This window comes from Chiloscyllium punctatum, chromosome 41 (genome assembly GCF_047496795.1).
Source record: "Chiloscyllium punctatum isolate Juve2018m chromosome 41, sChiPun1.3, whole genome shotgun sequence".
In the NCBI taxonomy this organism is placed as follows: domain Eukaryota; kingdom Metazoa; phylum Chordata; class Chondrichthyes; order Orectolobiformes; family Hemiscylliidae; genus Chiloscyllium; species Chiloscyllium punctatum.
The window spans coordinates 53903807-53923050 of record NC_092779.1 but is presented as its reverse complement, the minus strand read 5'-3'; the positions used below and the strand labels follow the sequence as shown (position 1 = coordinate 53923050).

Here is a 19244-nt window from a genome sequence, read left to right as displayed (position 1 = left end):
TTGGCATGACTACTTGCCCACAAGCAACTAGGTAGCCCAATAAGGAAGTTAAAGATTTGTTAAGGGCAGGGTATACAAGACATCAACATTAGTTGGGGACAGCACAGTAGCATTGCTGCCTCACAGTCCCAGGGACCCAGGTTCAATCCCACCCTTGGGCAACTGTCTGTGTAGAGTTTGCACGTCCTCCTTGTATCTGCATGGGTTTACTCTGGTTTTCTCCCACAGTCCAAAGTTTTGCAGCTTAAATTGATTAGCTATGCTAAGCTGCCCATAGTGTCCAGGGGTGTGCAGGCTAAGTGGATTAGGGATAGGAAATACAGGGTAGGGGGATGGGTCTGGGTGGGCTGCTCTTTGGAGGGGCAGTGTCGACTTGATGGGCCAAATGGGCTGCTTACACACTGTAAGGATTCTATGATTCTCGTCCAGTTACCTAGACAAGACCTCTCAGCAGCTGTATTGTATTTATTCTCGATGTTTGTTGATATTTTACAAATTGGTTTTGATTATGTTGAGGGAAATGAGTTTGAAGGAATCTGTGACCTTAAAGGTGTGCTGTGGAATACTGGCAATCAACTATATAATGCATTAATCTAGAATTCTATCTTTCGCTTAACAGAGGCTTAAATAGTAAAATAAGTAATTTCAGGCTAATGTATTCCATCTTTTCACATCTATCTTACAGTTTAGATTCAAGGCCTTTATCCTTTTTATTAAAATTCACCCTTTATTTTCTCACTCAAACCTTAATTCAATATTTACACAGTGGCACATGCTCACTTTGTGCTTTTGTTAAATTACTCTAAGTGCAATTTTTAAGATAAAATGTATATTTCTGTATGTTAGCGCACGGATTGGAGCCAGAGAGACATGCAATCTCCATGAATTTATTCTAAAGTACATTTGCATTTAAATTAGGACAGAGATGATTAATTATGTGGTATAGTATATGTATACTTGTAACTTAGTACATACAGTGCTTATATATAACTTAATTATGCATTAATTGCGACATTATATCCTATTGTATCATTTGTGCTGCATTTGACAGTATCACCGCAGACAAAAATGTATCTATAACTTTTGATTCTTGTGCTCTTTCTTTTGTTTCTGCTTTAAACAGGATGTTGACCATCTGGAAGAAATATTAGCAAGTCCACTCGAAGGTGATGGAAATGAAACCATTCAGTCAGCGACTGGACATGCTGTCTTGGCTCAGTGAATCTTGGTGCCCTTACAAGTTAGCAACTATAGCACAATTCCTTATCCTTTTATTTTGTCATCTCATTTTATCTTATTGTTATGGTGCCACCTCTAGCTTCAATAGTGAACAATTGTCGGGCAAAAATGTTTCCTTAGCTGTTGGGGTTGTCCTATAATTGGTCAAAGTGCTTGCTTGTGATTAAATACAATACTTTATGGGTGAAGGCTAGGGAATAATTTGAACAGGCCACCTAACCATAATGTAATACTGTTTCTAAAGTCATATGTTTCCACAATAAGCTCCAACATTCACATTCCTATTGGAACCCTCTCTATAATTGCATCTTCTCTTCCCAAAGTGCTAATAATATGGCTTCAATGGGGAAGGGTATAATTGATGCAAGATCCATTTACATAGACAGCTTTCATTGTAAACGTGGACTTAGAAATCTGTAATGGTGAAATTTGGCCAAAGTTTGCCTCTGTGTACTTTTTTTCATGTAGTTTAGATAGCCTGCTTGTGAGAGGTCCACTCAAAAACTAACAAAAAGTCTATTGCTAATCAGAGCCTGTAAATTGAAACAAGCAAGTACTTTGAGCCTGGAACTCTAACCCAGCGAACATTTGGTTAGGATATTTCCATTTAGCTTCATGAACAGCTGGGCCACAGGTATACTTGCTGTGAATTCTTACAGATATCATTGGCTTTGGAAAATGATATTAGATATAAAGTAATTGATTTTGGTATGATTGGAATGATTTTGTTTTGCAGCAATATCCCATTTTTAGAAAATTATTACAGCTTGTCAAGTGCACATTTAATTACTTTTACCCAGCAACATATGAGTGAGCTTTAAAGTTTCATGAGGCTCTTGATTACCAATGAAATGTCTTGACGGCCATGGTTAAAACTCAGAGGAAATGAAAGGAACCAAAAGTTTCTGATTAACATGCAGAATAACAATATTGATTGCCGAGCTGAAATATTAGCTGACGGTTTTGAACAATTTAAACCATAGTTGCTCCCACAGCCCACCTGCATTTATTAGAATTATACTAAATAAGGGTAAGTGCTGGTGGAGCTGCTATAGCCTTGTAGAGGGGTTTCACCTGCAACAGTTGTAATTATTGGGGACTGAAAGGTAGTCTCAAAATGTTGAGTGCCAGTGTGCGAGACTTTAAAATATCCAGCCTTTTTATATCAAAGGCAAAACATGAATGATTATTATTAAGATAAACATACTGTATAAGAAAGAGAGCTTCATTAAGACCCCCTTGGTTCAATAATATTCTTTGATTCTATATAAAGATGACTGGCTGTTATGTCAGCTTTGATATCTTAGATCATTGTGACAAAATGTTAGATTATTTACTGGTCTTAAGACCAACACATGCCCATAAAGCCATATATTATTTTGAATCCTGCAGCTACCTGTGCACTAATTTATTGCATTTCTCTCACCTTATATATTTAGCACAATTGGGATTGGGGGCCCAAGAGGCAGGGTGTATTCAGACGTATACAGAGTGTAGTATCTGAACTAATCTCAATGTGCAGTACAATAAAGCTAGGGCCAGGGAATAAATGAATTGTAGTATCAGAGATAGCACTGAGAGGAAGGAAGTAGTATTAAAAGACAAAACTTTTTGAGTCCCTGTGCTAACAGTGAGTTTCAGTTCAAGACCCCCCCCCCAATTAATTATCCACCCATTAATATAATGGATGAACAACCACAAGGATGGTGGAAGAATTTTAAAGTTACATTTTGTTATGATCTGAAATGTACTGTCTGAAAATGGTGTCAGAAGGAGATTGAATAATAACTATCAAGGGAGAAATTAACTGAAAATGAGCACACCAACTTGCAAAATCATGGTCCATTCAGCCCCTCAGGCTTGCTCCGCTATTCAATAACACCATTGGATGATCTGTTAGTGTTCCAAATTCCATATCCCTATCAACCCCTTAATCCTTGATTCTCTTGCCGAATAAGAATCTATCTACCTCTGCCGTACAAATATTTAATGATCCTACCTCTACCACCTTCTGAGATACAGTTCATGCCTTTGAGAGATGAAATTTCTCCTTTTCTAAAACGATGACACCCTAATTTTAACACTGTGCCTTTCAGTTCTGCACTGATCCACAAGGGGAAACTTCTTTTCTACGTTCACCTTGTCAAGACAATTCAGATCTTGTGTACTTCAATCATCACCTCTCACTCTTCTTAATTCGAGTGAAAACAAAGCCAAGTCTGTCCAATTTAACCTCCTAAGACAACTTACTCCTTCAAGTTATCAAGTAATCCTTCTCTGAACTTTCTCCAATGCATTTGCTTCCTTCCTTAAGTATGCACATAGCATTCCATTAGCTTTTTTGATTATGTGCTGTACCTACTTACTAACTTTTTGTGACCTGTGAACTAGAACACCGTAAGCCTCCTTCACATCAGAATTTTGCATTCACTCTGTTTATGTAATACTCTACATTTTTCTTTTTTCCTGTCAAAGTGAACAACTCCACATTTTTCCATGTTATACTTCAACTGCCTGATATTTACCCATTCAGTCAAACTGTCTATATCTGTCTGCAATTCCTTTATCTCTTCTTTACAATATACTTTTCTACCTATTTTGATGTTGTCAGTGAATTTAGCTACCACGGTTTTGTTCCCCTTTAAGGCATTTGTGTAAGTTGTAGGAAATTGAGACCCCAGCACAAACAACTGTGCGTCGTTATCACTTTTTTCTAATCAGAGACCCATTTATGCTTTTATCGTCTCAACTAGCTGGACTTCTATGGCTGCTAATATGTTGTCCCATGTGCCAAGAGATTCTGTTTTCTACACTAACCTTCAATACGGTGCGTTATGACCTAACTTCTAGAACTGCATATACAGTACATCTACAGGTTCTCCTTCATCGACAGTATATGTTATTCATTTGAAAGAACTCCAATACATTATTTAAAGATGATTTCCCTTTGATAAAACAAGGCTGACTCCCCAATTTACCTTGAGTTTTTCTAAGTGCACAGTTCTATTTCATCTAATAATCGATTCTAACACCTTTCCCATAAATCACGTCAAGCTAACCCAGGCTATAGTTTCCTGTTTTCTGCTTCCCTCCCTTCCTAACTAATGGGGTTAAATATGTTACTTTCCAGCCTGATAGGACCTTTCCTGAATCAAAGTATTTTGGAAAATTAACATTACATGTCTAATAGCTCATTAGCCACCTTTTTTAGGGCCTGACACTGGAGTTCTTGTGGACCTGGTGACTTGTCAGTGTCCAGCTCCATCAGTTTATGAAGCAACATCTGATACATGCCTGCCTTCTCCTCAGAGAAAATTCATCAAGTTTATTTATTCTGTGAACAGAGGATTTGTGATTGTAACTTAAGTCGATTCTTTTCTCCTTTCTGCCTCCTGCTTTCCAGCTATTACTAGAATAATTTGTAATTCACAATCTTTAGAAGACCAGCATTCTCTTTATTTGTCTTTTCCTTTTAAATACATGTCAAGGCTCTTGTTACCCATTTTACATTATTAGCAAACTTCCACTCATCCTCTAATCTCTTCCTCCTAACCTTTCAGTGATTTTCTGCCAAATGGTATGATCTGAACAACCATCTGACCTGCCATTCATCTTTCCAGTTATTTGCTTTTGCCTCAAGTTTGATGCTTTCCCTAACACCTTTAGTTAACTTCAGCTGGTAATTCCTTCCTTATAGTAAGAGTAAACTTATTATAAGCATTTTGATATATCCCCGTAATTATCTGCCACTGTTTCTGTACTGATCCATCCTTTAGCCAAGCATGCCAGTTCACTTTAGCTAGCTCAGTTTACATGTCCACATAGTTTCCCTTATTTCAGTTTAAAACATTAGTCTTAGAGCCCACTGTTCTGTTTGGAAAGGAATGAGGCAGGGAAGTGATGACTATTTGATAAGTTCTTTGAAAGAATCACCACATACATGTTAGATAAAACGGTCTCTTTCTGGTGCAGTTTGAACCACATGTGCTCGCTGTGCACTGATATCACCCACTTGATCTGAGGTATGGTCAGCAGATTAGTCTTCAGGTTTTCAATCCAAATGTCTGAGAGAATTTAATTTTAAAAAGCAATACATTTTTCTGCATTCTCCTGTAGAGATTTCAGTCTTTCCACACCCCTTGGCAATACACAGAACCTCAGTCTGCTGACCATGTATTCTGAGTTCCCATGCTTCTAAGCAAAGACCCACAAAGAGCTGATGGAAATTATGATATCTGCTCAAGTTGCTGTGATTACACATTCCCTGACAATTGCAAAACCTTCCCACTACGTTGTTAATAGCTAACAGGAGGTGGAAGATAACTTTTCCATGCTTTTAGTCACAGTGTAGCCTTGATTGTATTGCATACCCTTACAATGAAATACTATAGATATAGCAAAATAAATGTATAATCTATTTGCCAGATACATAGACATTTATAGGATAATTTATTCCCTGTTTATTGACCTTAGGTTATTAATTAGTGAACAGTTACTATAACTAACATAAAAACACAAGAAATAGGAAGTCAAGCCACTCAGTTCTTTGAAGCCTTTTGCATTGACGTTTACGGCATGTCATGCAGAGGTCAACAGAATACATAAGCAGGAACTTACCTCCTCAAGAGTGGTGGGAATAGGGGATATGCAAACATATTCTGTGGTCAGAGTGTCTCAGTACCACAGTAAAGATGTGTTCTTTCTTTTACCCAGCAACAATTTTAACATTATATCTAAAAATGAAAATTGGGGGAGAATATCCAGTGACTTCCTACAGTAGATATTGTCATTTCCATATGAGAGTTAGTTCCACAATTTAGGCAGCATTGTGCTGTGCATGCTGGGATCTGGAGTTAATGGTGCATGCACTTTCCTGGGTTTTGGCACAGTTCCAGAAGTTGAGGGGTTGGTGTTCGGATTTGTCCTGCACGCAGCCAGAGAAGCTTTGAGTTGAACTGGATCATTTCACTTTTGACTCTTAAACATTACACATGTAATCATGGCTATCTGATTTTTATGTTTATGTTCAAAACTATTACACTTTTTATCACAATTCTTTTTTTTTCTATGACTACAGTGTATACCTGTCTGTGACTGATGATTTTTTTTTCCCATTTGGTGAAAATGTAAAATGTCACTTACTCGTTCTGGTTCTACTTATAACCCAGACCTTTGATCCCCATGGCGAGAGTGAACCTTGGGCAGAATGGATTTCAAGTGTTTTGCCAGTGGATAAGCATCTCTTTGTTACAATGGATTATTCATCAGAGAAAATAACAACCTCTACTGGTGCAATACCTTTTGTTTTCGTTTAGACCCTTAGTTGAGGTCTTGAGTGTGGCCGTTGATGACCTGTAAAAGAGCCTAGAGACACTTTGTCAATTTGACAGCTGATTTAACATGAGGGAAAACAGATTCATTTATTTGCACATACTGTTTATATTAATTTGTCTACATCAGACACCTTGAACTGAAAGCACATGGATCATTGAGTTACCTTTGAAACTGTGTAAATAACACCCTAGTGAAGACTTAGAAACTGCTATCATTGTAAAATATGTCCTTGCATATGAATACTTTATCAATATTTTGTTGGCCAGGACTTTAGAGATGTTGTATTATATTTTACTTTACATTTCTATATTAAAAATAAAGTGAATCAATGCTGTTTTTGTTTCTTTTTGCTGAGGACAGTGGGTTGGTAAAATTAAAAACTGCCCTTCCATTGCCAGAGCGCTTGCGAACAGGATTATAGGGAGAGAGAACAAGGCAAAGGAATGAGTGTTGATTACTTTCAGAAAGGTCTGACAAAGGCATGAAAGGCCAAAGAGTGTCCTGCTGCATTGCACGTGTAGGGCCCTTAGTGCTGTGGGTAAAGTACATTGCTGCACTCTTTTACAGTATTTTCTTGGGATTGTGTTCACTGTGCACATTATATGACACTCAGGAAGCTTTGGAATTGCATCTTAAATTGTATTCCTTGGAGCAAATTAATTGCATGAAAAAATCACAATAAATCCCACTAAGCTAAATAAACACATTTGTTCTTCAGCCTCAATGGACACTCATGCAGCAGACTATTTTTATAGTCCTTGTTCTGATAGTCTCTAAGATATCCTTGGTTTTATAACATTCCTGTGAAGCACTTTGAGACACTCAATACATTAAAGACACCACATAATTACCAGTTGTCACTTTAGGCTCAGAATGGCTAAGTCTGAGCCACTCTGAATCTAAGTGCAGTACTTTTGCATTTTTGGCACTGTGTCAGCATCAAGCTTGTGAAAGTAAAGCATGATGCAGTCAGATTCAGTGTACCGCTCCCTCTACTCCTCTCCAATCGTGTGGATTAGTCATTACATGTGAAAAGCACCTCTGCATCAATTGATATTTTCACTTAGCTGATCTTGTTTGGACTTAAAGCAAATCCAAAGTTGGTCTTTCACACCCATATCCCAAGAATAGGATTATGATTTCCTTTACAAATAGTAGAGAAATAATATTAAAATCCAGATCCTAAGTTTAACCCAGTGAGCTAACCAGCTCTCCCCAGCTCCCAGTCATAATTCATTCATACAAACATAGGAATAAGGACCAGGAGTAGGGCATCCAGTCCCGCAAGCATGTTCCACCATTCAAAAGATCAAGACTGATCTGACTGTAATTTTAAATCTGGATTCCCACCTATCCTGATAACCTTCCACTTCCCTGCAATAAAGGCAAAAATAAATATATTTTAGTTTTAGATCACTGAAGTGATTTTACTTCTTAATCAACTCTAGAATTCTGTGGGCTGATTAATAATTAGAAAATAATACACATAAAATGAAGAATCAAAGATACATATAGAATTTCAGTTACATCATTAGTCATACTTTATTTAATTCATTTCAAATACACATAAAAGCCATTTCACATTAGACTCATAAACAAACTACTTTGCAAGTTGGAGCTTGCATCTGTATTCTGAATCTGGTGAATGTTGGAATGATGTTGGTGAATGTACAATTGATATGAAATCTCTCATGAGATTCCTGCATGATTTACTGAATGAAGGCATAAATCTGAAATTTAGGGGTTGAGCACATACGCTACCTCTTTGAAACCTCTATAAAAATATGATAAAACATTTAAAAAGATTTGAGCTGGTATAGATACTTTACACTGGGCTAATATTTGCATTTTAGGTCTCCAAGGTGGGCTGTATGTTATGTACTTTAGATAAAGTGATGGGGATTTTGTGTTCACCTGGAGTTGGTATCTTAGTGACAGGCTGGAAGGAAGCCTGGGTTTCTGCAATTCTCTCTTTGAACTTCTGCTGAAGGTATTTCTCTTCCTTGGAGTAACTCGTGGCAAAGGTGGACATTAGAAGGCAAGCAGCTATTATCATCCCACCAATGCAAAAGAGGATGGCCCCTGCCAACTTACATGTGTCCAATGCCACATTGAATTGGACAGCATGACCATCCACTACCAGAAAATCTTCATTCTCCTCTCCAAATGCTTCAATCTTTGGTGGTACCAGGTAGCCAGCTGCAATCAGTGCCAATCCTATAAGAAGTATGGTAGTCCCAGATGTAAGTCCAATCTGCAAAATCACAATAAGACATTGTACAGCAAATTTATGCTTCACCAATTCAGCAAGACAGTTTGCAGTTACAACCAAAAATGTTGCCAGTTCCAGAATTGAGCACGAAGTGACAGCATGCTAAATAAATTACTATGTCGTTATAATAGTGTCAATTAATGTTGTGAATGTGGCTTAAAAGGGCAAGCTGGCCTATTGTAAACAATAAAGGCTCTCATGTATTCATGAGATCATACTAATTTACATCTTTATTGGGCATATTCAAATATTAGTGAAATGTGTGTGCTGCCTTAATGTGTTGGCACCTTTGGAAATGAATTGTTTTCCCTGTTCAAGGAAACTAACCATTGCAATGTTTCTGATCCTTGAAAATATTACACAATTCCTGACATGAAATGTGGATCATTTACCATTGGGTTTCTGCCCTAAATATAGTTGTTCAACTATATAATGGCAAATTGATCAAGTAAGTTCCCAGATTAACATCATATATTCAATCCAATATTTTATACAGTGCATTGATGTTGTACCATTATAGCCAAGTAACTGTGTCATGCAGAAAACAAATACATAAGACTATGGTGCTTAGAAATGGAAAATGAAGGTATCATACCGACAATACCAGTAAGAGCACAAATCACAAAGCAATACCTCAGAGAAAACAGAGACAATCAGAATTAAAAGCTTCTGAATAGGAAGTGCACTTGCATTTAACATTTTAACGCAGAAATATTCTGTTTTGCCCAGAGACTGACAAAGCAACACATCTCATAGTGATTTCTTTTTTAACCTGACCCATCAGTTTAATTTTTAAACCATAATTTGTGGCAAATTTGAATTGATAATGATTCAGTGATGCCAAAAGGTGCTTGGAATGTCCTGATCATTGGATCCAATGCTCTTTAAGGAATTGCATTTAAGGATAGGAAAAGACGCAGGAAACAATGGGGATGAAAATGAGGTGAGTTATAATCAAGTTGGAGATAGAAAGAGAAAAAAGACAGAATTAAGAAGTTATGACACAAATGGTAGCAATTTGGCCCATCATGCCTGTGCTAGCTTGTTAGGGAACATCATTACTGAGAGTCATCGCCTGCTTTCTCCCTATATCTTTGCATATTATTTTCTGCAGTCCTCACTTTCTCCATATTATTTGAATCCTAATGATCATCCAATAAAGGGAGCGGCAACAATATTGGATTTGGAGAGAAAAAGGCCATAAGGAAAAGTGAGAAAATAAACTATAATTTTTAAAAACCAGCTGTAACAATTTATGACCTAGAGGAGTGTGACTTCATACTTTCACTGTTCCCTTGCTGGACCTCCAAGATTGTGTGATATGTCAGGATCCTAAATCACATAATTGACAAGATGCTTATGACATGACTTACCAGCTGTAAACAACTGTTATTCATTTTAGCAGCATACACTCAGCAACTTAATGACACAAATGGAAAGCCTATAGTGAGGTGGTGATTTCTTTCCCAGTTTTGGAAGAATTAACCATGGAAATTTTCCAATAATATGCAGTAGCTCAGAACACATGTACTTCTTCACATTATTATCAATAACTATTAGTAGGTCCTATGAACTTCCAAAATTTTCTGAGCCATTGCACTTAAAAATTGAAGAAACATTGAGAACAACATTACACACAGTGTGGGCATGTGTGAGGTTATGCACTTTGAAGGAAGAACAGAAGAGATTAGATTCCCTACAGTATGGAAACAGGCCCTTCAGCCCAACAAGTCTACACCAACCCTCTGAAGAGTAACTCACCCAGACCCAATCCCTATCCTATATTTTGTACAATTTAACATGGCTAATTCACCTGGCCTGCACGTCTTTGGATTGTGGGAGGAAACACACACAGACACAGGGAGAATGTGCAAACTCTGCACAGACAGTCACCTGAGGCAGGAATTGAACCTGGGTCTCTGGTGCTGTGAGGCAGTAGTACTCACTACTGAGCCACTGTGCCACTTAGATGATTATTATTTAAATAGAGAAAGACTGCAGAAACAATGGCACAGAAAGTTAGGGGGTCCTAGTGCATGAATCACAAAAAGCTAGCATTCAGCTTCAGTGGGTAATAGGGAAGACAAATGGAATGATGGTCTTTATTTCAAAGGGAATGGAATATAAAAAGTTGCTAAAACAATACAAGTTAGACCACAGCTGGAATACTGTGAAAATGTTTGGCCTCTTGATGAAGGAAAGATATACTGGCATTGGAAGCAATCCAGGGAAGGGCTGATCTTGGGTGTGGAAGAATTTTCTTATGAGGAGAGGTTTGGTATTTCAGTCTTGTCCTCATTGAATTTTAGAAGAATTAGCAGAGGCCTTATTGAAACATATAAGATTCTTAGGAGTTTGACAGGGTAGGTATTGAGATGTTGCTTGTGGAAATACAAGGGCATAATCTCAGAGTAAGCGTTGCTCATTTAATACAAAAAGGATGAGGATTTTTTTTTTAAATGAATAGTAAACCAGTTGAATTCTTTACTGTAGAGGGCTACAGTAGTTGGGTCATTGAGTATATCCAAGCCTGAGATAGACTGATTTCCAAACATTGAGGGAATCAAGGATTATGGGAGAAGGTATTGAGGATTATCAGATCAGCCATGGTCTCATTGAATGGCATTATGGACTCGATTGGCCCAATGGTCTATTTCTACTGATTTATCTTATTGTCTTATGACATACCTTCCAGACAACAGAATGCCACCTGCTTGGAGACCTCTTAATCTGAAAATCATCCTCATGCTCCCAGATAGATGCCGTACAGTCTTCATAGAACTTATGCAGATATGATCGGACTCCATAACGTTGATGTAACCCATCTGCATTATAGTTAGAGTTCTCCGACTGGCAGATCTCTGCACATAAACTCATCGTTTACAACTGCATTCCAGCCTGTAAATCACAAAAGACTGAAGTTTGATAAAGGAAAGGGTAACACAATACATCTATTCTGAAAAGTTTAACAATCTGAAGTTATATTTAGCAGGTCTAATTCTACAACCGCATTGCAACTCTAGAAGATAGGCTACATGCTACTATTATTGACAAAGTAACCTGTTTTAAAACACAACAATATAATTCTCAGTTTTTGCTCACGTAACTATGACAATCATAGAATGCTATCCATATGTTTATATGATGGAAGATCAGAGTTAATTACTTGTGCTTTGCATTTAATACTTTGACTCATGGTAATTTACCATCATGAGTTAATGATTTGTGAATAAATAATCTTTTGTTTAACTCTGTCTGTCAACCATTTAATTTGTCCCTACAGGAAGTAAACTATCCCAGTAACATGTAGATGCTTCTCATAAAGATATAGGTTTACTTAACAAAGATTTTCCTGTTACTTATGGCAATAAAAAAGCAGAACCTCCAGCAGTATATGAAAGGTAATTGCAATGCCATTCAGGATATGTCACAAAGGTTTTATTTTGATTTAAGACTAGATAAGGTTATTGTAAAAGTAAGAATCTTAGATATAATTTTATTCCAATGCCTATTAATTTGAAGCAAAAGGCACACTGCATAGTTAATATGCACTTTAATCTAGTCATAGAGTCATATAGCACAGAAACAAACTCTTTGGTCCAACTTGTCCATGCAGACCAGACATTCCAATCTGACCTAGTCTCATTTGTATATAACCAGCCAGACACCCTTTAAATATTGTAATTTTACTAGACTCCACCACTTCCTCTGGCAGCTCGTTCCATTTATGCACCACCCCTTGCATGAAAAGGTTACTCTTCAGGTCCTTCTTAAATCTTTCCCCTCTCATCTTAAACCTACATCCTCTAGTGTTGGACTCCTCACCGTAGGAGGTAGAAATAATTTTCTATTTAGAAATACCTAGTCTGAATGACCAAGAATTAAGTGTATTCTTGAGATAGAATGATGAATACAAAGTTGTCCATTTTTGATCACTTGGTCAAGTGGAATTAAATTTGGACATTTTAACATTAACATGATCATTTAGCACATATAATATAAAAGATATGGTGCTCTCAGAGACACAGACCTTTCTTCCTCTGTTCTCGTACAAGGTTACAGCTGTTGAAGCAATTAGCAAGAAAGAAAGAAATTTTCTAATTATCTACTTTCCTCTCTTCATTTTAAGACCTTTGTTAAAATCTACTTCAATCATTTACCAATCTTTCTCATCTTCCTTTCCTTTGGCTCTCCAATTATTTTTCCTTTATATTTTACCAATTGTATGGAGCCTTTCTATATTAAAGGAACCATTTAAATATAAATTATTGCTGTTTGGAGATGGAATATCCAAATGAAATTAACTGTCTAGTTATTTTTTCTGTTTAACAAATGACATTGTATCTACACTTCTTCAACATGAGAACCCATAGTTTTGCATCTCTTGGCACAGGCAATGGACAGAATATAAGGTGAAACTTCAAGTGATTTATCTCAATGCTGTAGGTTTAACCTTGTAGCTCAAATGCCCAGTGTGATCCTTATCTATTCCCCACAGCAGCCATCCTTTTACTTTTTGAGTGATGTTACACATTCTGGCTTAATTATCATTACTTTAGTGAATTGGGCAAAATCCATCAAAACTGGACTGAGACTGTTTAAAGTGCTTTTAACATCAGTTATTATAGACAGCAGAGTGAGTAAACTTTCTTTTCATCAGTTCAAGCCAGCATTCTGAAACATTACAAATGGTGAAACAATCATTTGTTATCACTCTCGACAACCTAGTCATACAGAATTTGCCAACTCACAAGACAGTGAGACACCATAAATTTATTCAGTCTTGGAAATAAATTCTGTTTTGCATTTGCATTTGCAATAATTTATGATGATTAAAGGCGGCAATGAGGCAGAGTAGATAGAAATGGATTTTTTCTCTAATGGAAGGGTCTGGTCGAAAGGGTTGTTCAGTGATTCTGACAAGAACTCCCTTTTCATGTGGATGGTTATAGAAATCTGGAATTCTTCCCTAAAGACCTACTTACATAAGATCAAATAAGCATTTAAGAACAAAAGTTGATAGATTTTATTCAGCAACGGTTTTAGAGATTAGACAGCCAAGATGGACAAATGAAGGTCAGATGCAAATAAGCCACGATTGAACTTAATGACATAATAGGCTTGTCGGGCTGAATAAGCTACTTCTATTTCTATGTTTCTACCTTTATCTACAAAAAAGTCTCAAAAACAGCAAACATTGCAAATTGTGCACACACAATATGAAATGGATGTGCAATGTGCGCTTTCTAGTCCAGGAAGCAAGTTTCTTTTTAAATCTGTTGATAAAGAAAGATTAGACTCGCTGTGGGTGAAAAGGTGCAAAGTCATTTTGTCTGGCTAAGCAACTTTGCAACAGGAGGTAATGAATCAGTGGAACTTTATAGGAATTATTGCTAAACTGTGTTGCCGTTGTAATAGTTTTATGTTAAATTTGACATTGTAACAAAATATCAGTGACTCACCATCTGGGTCATGAGTTCATTTAGACTGATACCTTTATTGCAATTTTGAAGGAGTACTGTAATATGGTTTGCTTTTGACTGTTCAGGTAAACATAACAATTCTATGTAGTATTTGAAGAGTATAGGTTTCTGTTTGGCATTCTTGCTAACAGTTCGGCCCTAACAAATACCACTAAAAACAGATGGCTGATCAGTTACTAATTTATTATTTTTACAGCCATGTTGTGCACACATTAGGTAACCATATTTATCTACACAACAGCGACACCTCTTTAAAAGTCATACATTTGTGTAAAAAATATTGGGCTGTCCAAAGGTGCAGCCATACTTTGCACAAAGGAAGATGGTTGTGGTTATTGAAAGTGAATTATTCCAGCTACAGGACATCACTTGATATTGTCAGGAGTTCTGCAGCTGATTTATCAATGAACTTCCCTTCATCATAAGGTCAGATGTGGGATGTTCACTGTGCAATTATCAATATTCAGTATCACTCCTCAGACAACTAAAGCGGTCCATATCCAAATGCGGGAAGACCTGGACAACATTCAGACTTGGGCTAATAAATGGCAAGTAACAACTGTACCACACAAGTACCAGGCAACGACCATCTCCAACTGTTCCAGCCATAAACCTACTGTAGCCACAACAGCAAGCAATGGGCTGAGAATTCTACAGCAAGCAACTCACTTCCTGACTCCTCAAAGTATGTCCACTGTCTCCAAAGCTCAAGTTAGGATTGTGATGGAATACTCTCTTGTCTGGATGAGTGCACCTCCCACAACACTCAAGGTGTTTGACGCAACACAGGAAAAAGCAGCCTGCTTGATTGGTATCCCACTTAACAACTTAAGCATTCAATCCAGCCACCAGTTAAGAACAGTGGCAGCAGCGTGTACCATCTATAAGGTGCACTGCAATAACTCATCAAGGCTTCTTAGACAATGTTTTTCAAACCTGTGACCCATATGACATCGAAGGACAAAGGCCACAGAGAAATGGGAATGCCATCACCTGCAAGTTTGCCTCTAAGAGATCATCTTGCCTTGAAATTATACCTCTGTGTCTTCACCATCAATGGGTCAAAATCCTAGAACTCCCTTGTTAACAACATGTTTACCTATACCCAGTGGACTGCAGTAGTTCCAAGAAGGCAGCTCACCACCACCTTCTTATGGATAGCCAATTAATGCCTAACCAGCCATGCCACATTCGATGAGCGAATAGTAATTTTAAAAACTCCACAGAGAGTTGCGTGCTCACAAAACAACGTGAGTAAACGGTACCAGATTTCAAACCAGGAAATTGAGTCACATTGCCTTTCTATTGCCATTGTAGAATATCATCAATAAATAAGACTTTACTGTTAGCTAAATATTATGTTGCAACAAATTTCAACTATTGATATCCCCTTTTCCCAGCCTGTACGAATAGGGAATCAGATTGCACCATTGCCCCCAGGGTTTCACCAGTACCATTTTGTAGCTTATTACTAGAATGTACATTATAAATGATAGAACATAGAACAAAGAACAGTACAGCACAGAACAGGCCTTTCAGCCCACGATGTTGTGCCGACCATTGATCCTCATGTATACACCCTCAAATTTCTGTGACCATATGCATGTCCAGGAGTCTCTTAAATGTCCCCAATGACCCTGCCTCCACAACTGCTGCTGGCAACGCATTCCATGCTCTCACAACTCTCTGTGTAAAGAACCCGCCTCTGACATCCCCTCTATACTTTCCTCCAACCAGCTTAAAACTATGACCCCTCGTGTTAGTCATTGGGAAATAGTATCTAGCTATTGACTCTATCTATGGCTCTCATTATCTTGTACACCTCAATTAGGTCCCCTCTCCTCCTCCTTTTCTCCAATGATCTGCGGTATTGATCCTTCGACCTTTTCATATTATATATCAAGACATTAGATTAGATTAGATTAGATTGCTTACAGTGTGGAAACAGGCCCTTCAGCCCAACAAGTCCACACGTCCACACCAACCCGCCGAAGCACAACCCACCCATACACCTACATTTAGCTCTTCACCTAACACTACCGGCAATTTAGCATGGCCAATTCACCTGGCCTGCTTGTTCTTGCCATTTCCCTGTCACAATGCATTTACTATTGGGAACTCAATGAATGAACAACAGAATTGTCCAAACACCATTGATAGTTTCCTGAGGATTGAGTTGGGATATCTGGTCGGCATGAATGAGTTGGACCGACGGGTCTATTTCCATGCTGTACATCTCTATGACTCTATGACTCTATTCTGATTGAGTGACATAATTTTGTGGGTGCAAGATCAATATTTACTTGTGATAATGACACCAACTCCACCTCTCTGCAACAGTCCTTCACTTCCCAACTATTTCTGTACTTAGCAGACACCATGTAATGGATAAGCAAAAAATTCCAGTGATTATCTTAATGTGAGTAAGATTGAAATTTGTTTAGTTTCTGTCAAAACATCTGCAAACTAATTATTGTTTCTATCTCTTGTAGATTGAACCTGGCAATGATTTGAAACAAACTAGACTTTCAAGCCCTACCACAAAGACCAGCTCCTTCCAACCTCTGCAGTCATCCATTCCTCTGAGCTCCCTTTAGTTTTACAGTTACAGAGATCTTCATTAACACCTTCATCCTGTTTCATTACCATTTTCTCCACTACTTACCTCTGTAATGTGCAACACTCCTAAAGGTCCATTGTTTGCACTCTTTCATCTTTGTTCTTACTAGTTCTGCATTTGTTCATCATTCCCCAACATATTTAATTTGAAATGCCCATCTATTGTTGAAACACTTCAGCTATTTTGACCCTTAACTGTTCTGACATTGGCCTATTTTGCACCCCCCACCCCACCCCCACCATACAACCCTGCCATTTCAGCTTCAGACATCTCCCCTTCACCTAATTTTCACACTTCCCAACAAATAATTTTGGTCTGTTGGGTTTTTCCTTCATCCTCTTGTCTTAACCCCTTCAACAACATAATCAGATTGTCACCTGGTGTAGCACTTTGTGACAAGGTCGTTAATTTATAGTGATAGCTGCATGTTATTGTCACAGACTTATTAAATACTTATTGAATACATCAAAGGTTAAGCCATTGTTAATACTTAAAAACAAATTCTTCAGAAGAGCCCAGCTAACTCATGGGAAAAGGTAAAAACAATGACTGCAGATGCTGAAAACCAAATACTGGATTAGTGGTGCTGGAAGAGCACAGCAGTTCAGGCAGCATCTGCTCGTTGGATGCTGCTCGTTGGATGCTGCCTGAACTGCTGTGCTCTTCCAGCACCACTAATCCAGTATAACTCATGAGAAAGTTGAGATATGGCAACACTTAAAAATGCAGTCCAATACATACATTGTTCTGATTTTCTTAAAATACTCTGGCAACATGTAACAGCATGTCTTTGGATTTTTTTAAAGCAATACAGTATTTCTCCACCTTGCTTATATAACAAAAATTGGATACTGTAGCCAAGATTATTTGTATTGTAACATTAAAGTTTGACCAACATTTTGAAGGGTAAACTAAATTATAAATAATTCCCCAAGGTGTTTAAAATTTTCTTCAAAGTGGAGATAACAGGCGCACCGCTTCCCCTCTGGATCATCCCGTGTAAACCATCAGGGAATTTCCAAAGTATCTATACTTCAGGCTCAACTGTTAGTTTGCAGAAATGATTGGCATATCTCCCATAGTGCATGAAACCTTACTCCTGTTTTGCCATTACAGTTAGACGATCACTGTTTATCTCCATAGTTTGCACGCAATTTGAGAAGTCTATAAGAGGGAAGTGCATGCAACAGTAGCCGATTGCATAACAAACGAACTCGAACGCAGATGTATCTGTCCAAGGTGCTGAAATTCCCACTGAACAAGTGATGGCCGGAAACTATCGATCTGCAAACGGGCCATTTAAATCCAATCCAAGCTCCATACATAGCGCAGCAAAACCAAATGACCGCTATTTCACCTTTAGGCTTGTTCCTGTTGTTTCGGCACCAAGGACACCACCTTACGCTCTGTCCATATTGTATACAAGTGAGTATATGTAATTTACAAACAAGAGTGCAAGTATCGACATTTAAGGTTACCAGTAAAGTCTGACACGTTATCAGTTTTCATCTGAGGCTGGGAAAACTTGTGAAAGACAAACAATGCCCACATTTCCCAGGCTGTGGATGCGGGCGTCCTGCCCAGGGATCCCCTGGAGATTGCGCTTCGGTCGCCGCACACCGAAGCTCGCTCCCCCTCCATCCAGCCAGCTCCTCGCCTCGGGGCCCGAGAGCAGCTGCTTTACTTTTTATTGTTTGCATTTTTTACCTGTTCCCCACAAAACGTGACTTTGCAGGGCTGGAGTGTGTGTGTGTGTGTGTCTCCGATCCGGCGCCGTTCCCCCCTCCTTTTCCTAGTGCCTGGCTCTCAGAACATTGCCATTGCTTCGAGTGCCCTCCAACCCGGGCAGCAAGCACTCATCCTGCATCCCAGCGCGCGTGCGCCTGCTCTGCAAGGGGGCGGGTTCCCGAGCTGGCCTCCCTACCTACAGGCAAGGACTTGCAGGGGAGCAGGGCAAATCGGGAGGTGCTCCTTCCACTAAATTACCCCCCTTCCAGTTTAGGATCTACATATGCATTGGCAGTAGTTGCAGGATCATTCAGCCTCAGTCTCACCATGTCCATCTGGAACACAGAACTTTGCAAACAACAAGGTGCCCCTTGAGTAGTGCCTGGAACAGAATAAATACTATCTCCCAAAGGCTTCGCCTAAAGCAGAATATGTTGAATCATACGAGGAGATATTAGGTAAATTGATCAAAACCTATGCGGGAGAGATATTTTCGGGACCATTTTAAAGAAGGCAAGGACAGCAAAGATTTTTGGGGAACTATTCCAGAGTTGAGATGCTCCAATGG

The 19244-nt window shown here is 38.4% G+C and overlaps 2 protein-coding genes across 2 annotated transcripts in view; one reads left to right on the top strand and one right to left on the bottom strand.

The window, feature by feature from the left end:
* The window catches only part of LOC140465074 (doublecortin domain-containing protein 2-like), a 219123-nt gene extending 212274 nt beyond the window's left edge, over nucleotides 1-6849 (top strand). Inside the window, exon 10 of the mRNA XM_072560919.1 lies at nucleotides 1124-6849. Coding sequence (XP_072417020.1) covers nucleotides 1124-1222 — 99 coding nt within the window. The 3' untranslated portion in view covers nucleotides 1223-6849. The remainder of the gene's footprint in view (nucleotides 1-1123) is intronic.
* A 1241-nt stretch (nucleotides 6850-8090) lies between these two features.
* Nucleotides 8091-18824, bottom strand: nrsn1 (neurensin 1). The gene is made up of 3 exons (XM_072561000.1): nucleotides 18656-18824; nucleotides 11534-11743; nucleotides 8091-8827 (listed from the first exon to the last, which is right to left on the bottom strand). The coding sequence occupies exons 2-3, from the start codon at nucleotides 11720-11722 to the stop codon at nucleotides 8423-8425; spliced, it is 594 nt and encodes a 197-aa protein (XP_072417101.1). The 5' UTR covers nucleotides 11723-11743; nucleotides 18656-18824; the 3' UTR covers nucleotides 8091-8422.
* Between the last annotated feature and the right edge of the window lie 420 nt (nucleotides 18825-19244).

Coding starts and splice junctions, on each gene's coding strand:
- nrsn1 (XM_072561000.1), bottom strand. CDS start 11,722: ATGAGTTTATGTGCAGAGATCTGCCAGTCGGAGAACTCTAACTATAAT. Junction 8,828..11,533: donor GGCATTCTGTTGTCTGGAAG/GTATGTCATAAG, acceptor GTGATTTTGCAG/ATTGGACTTACATCTGGGAC.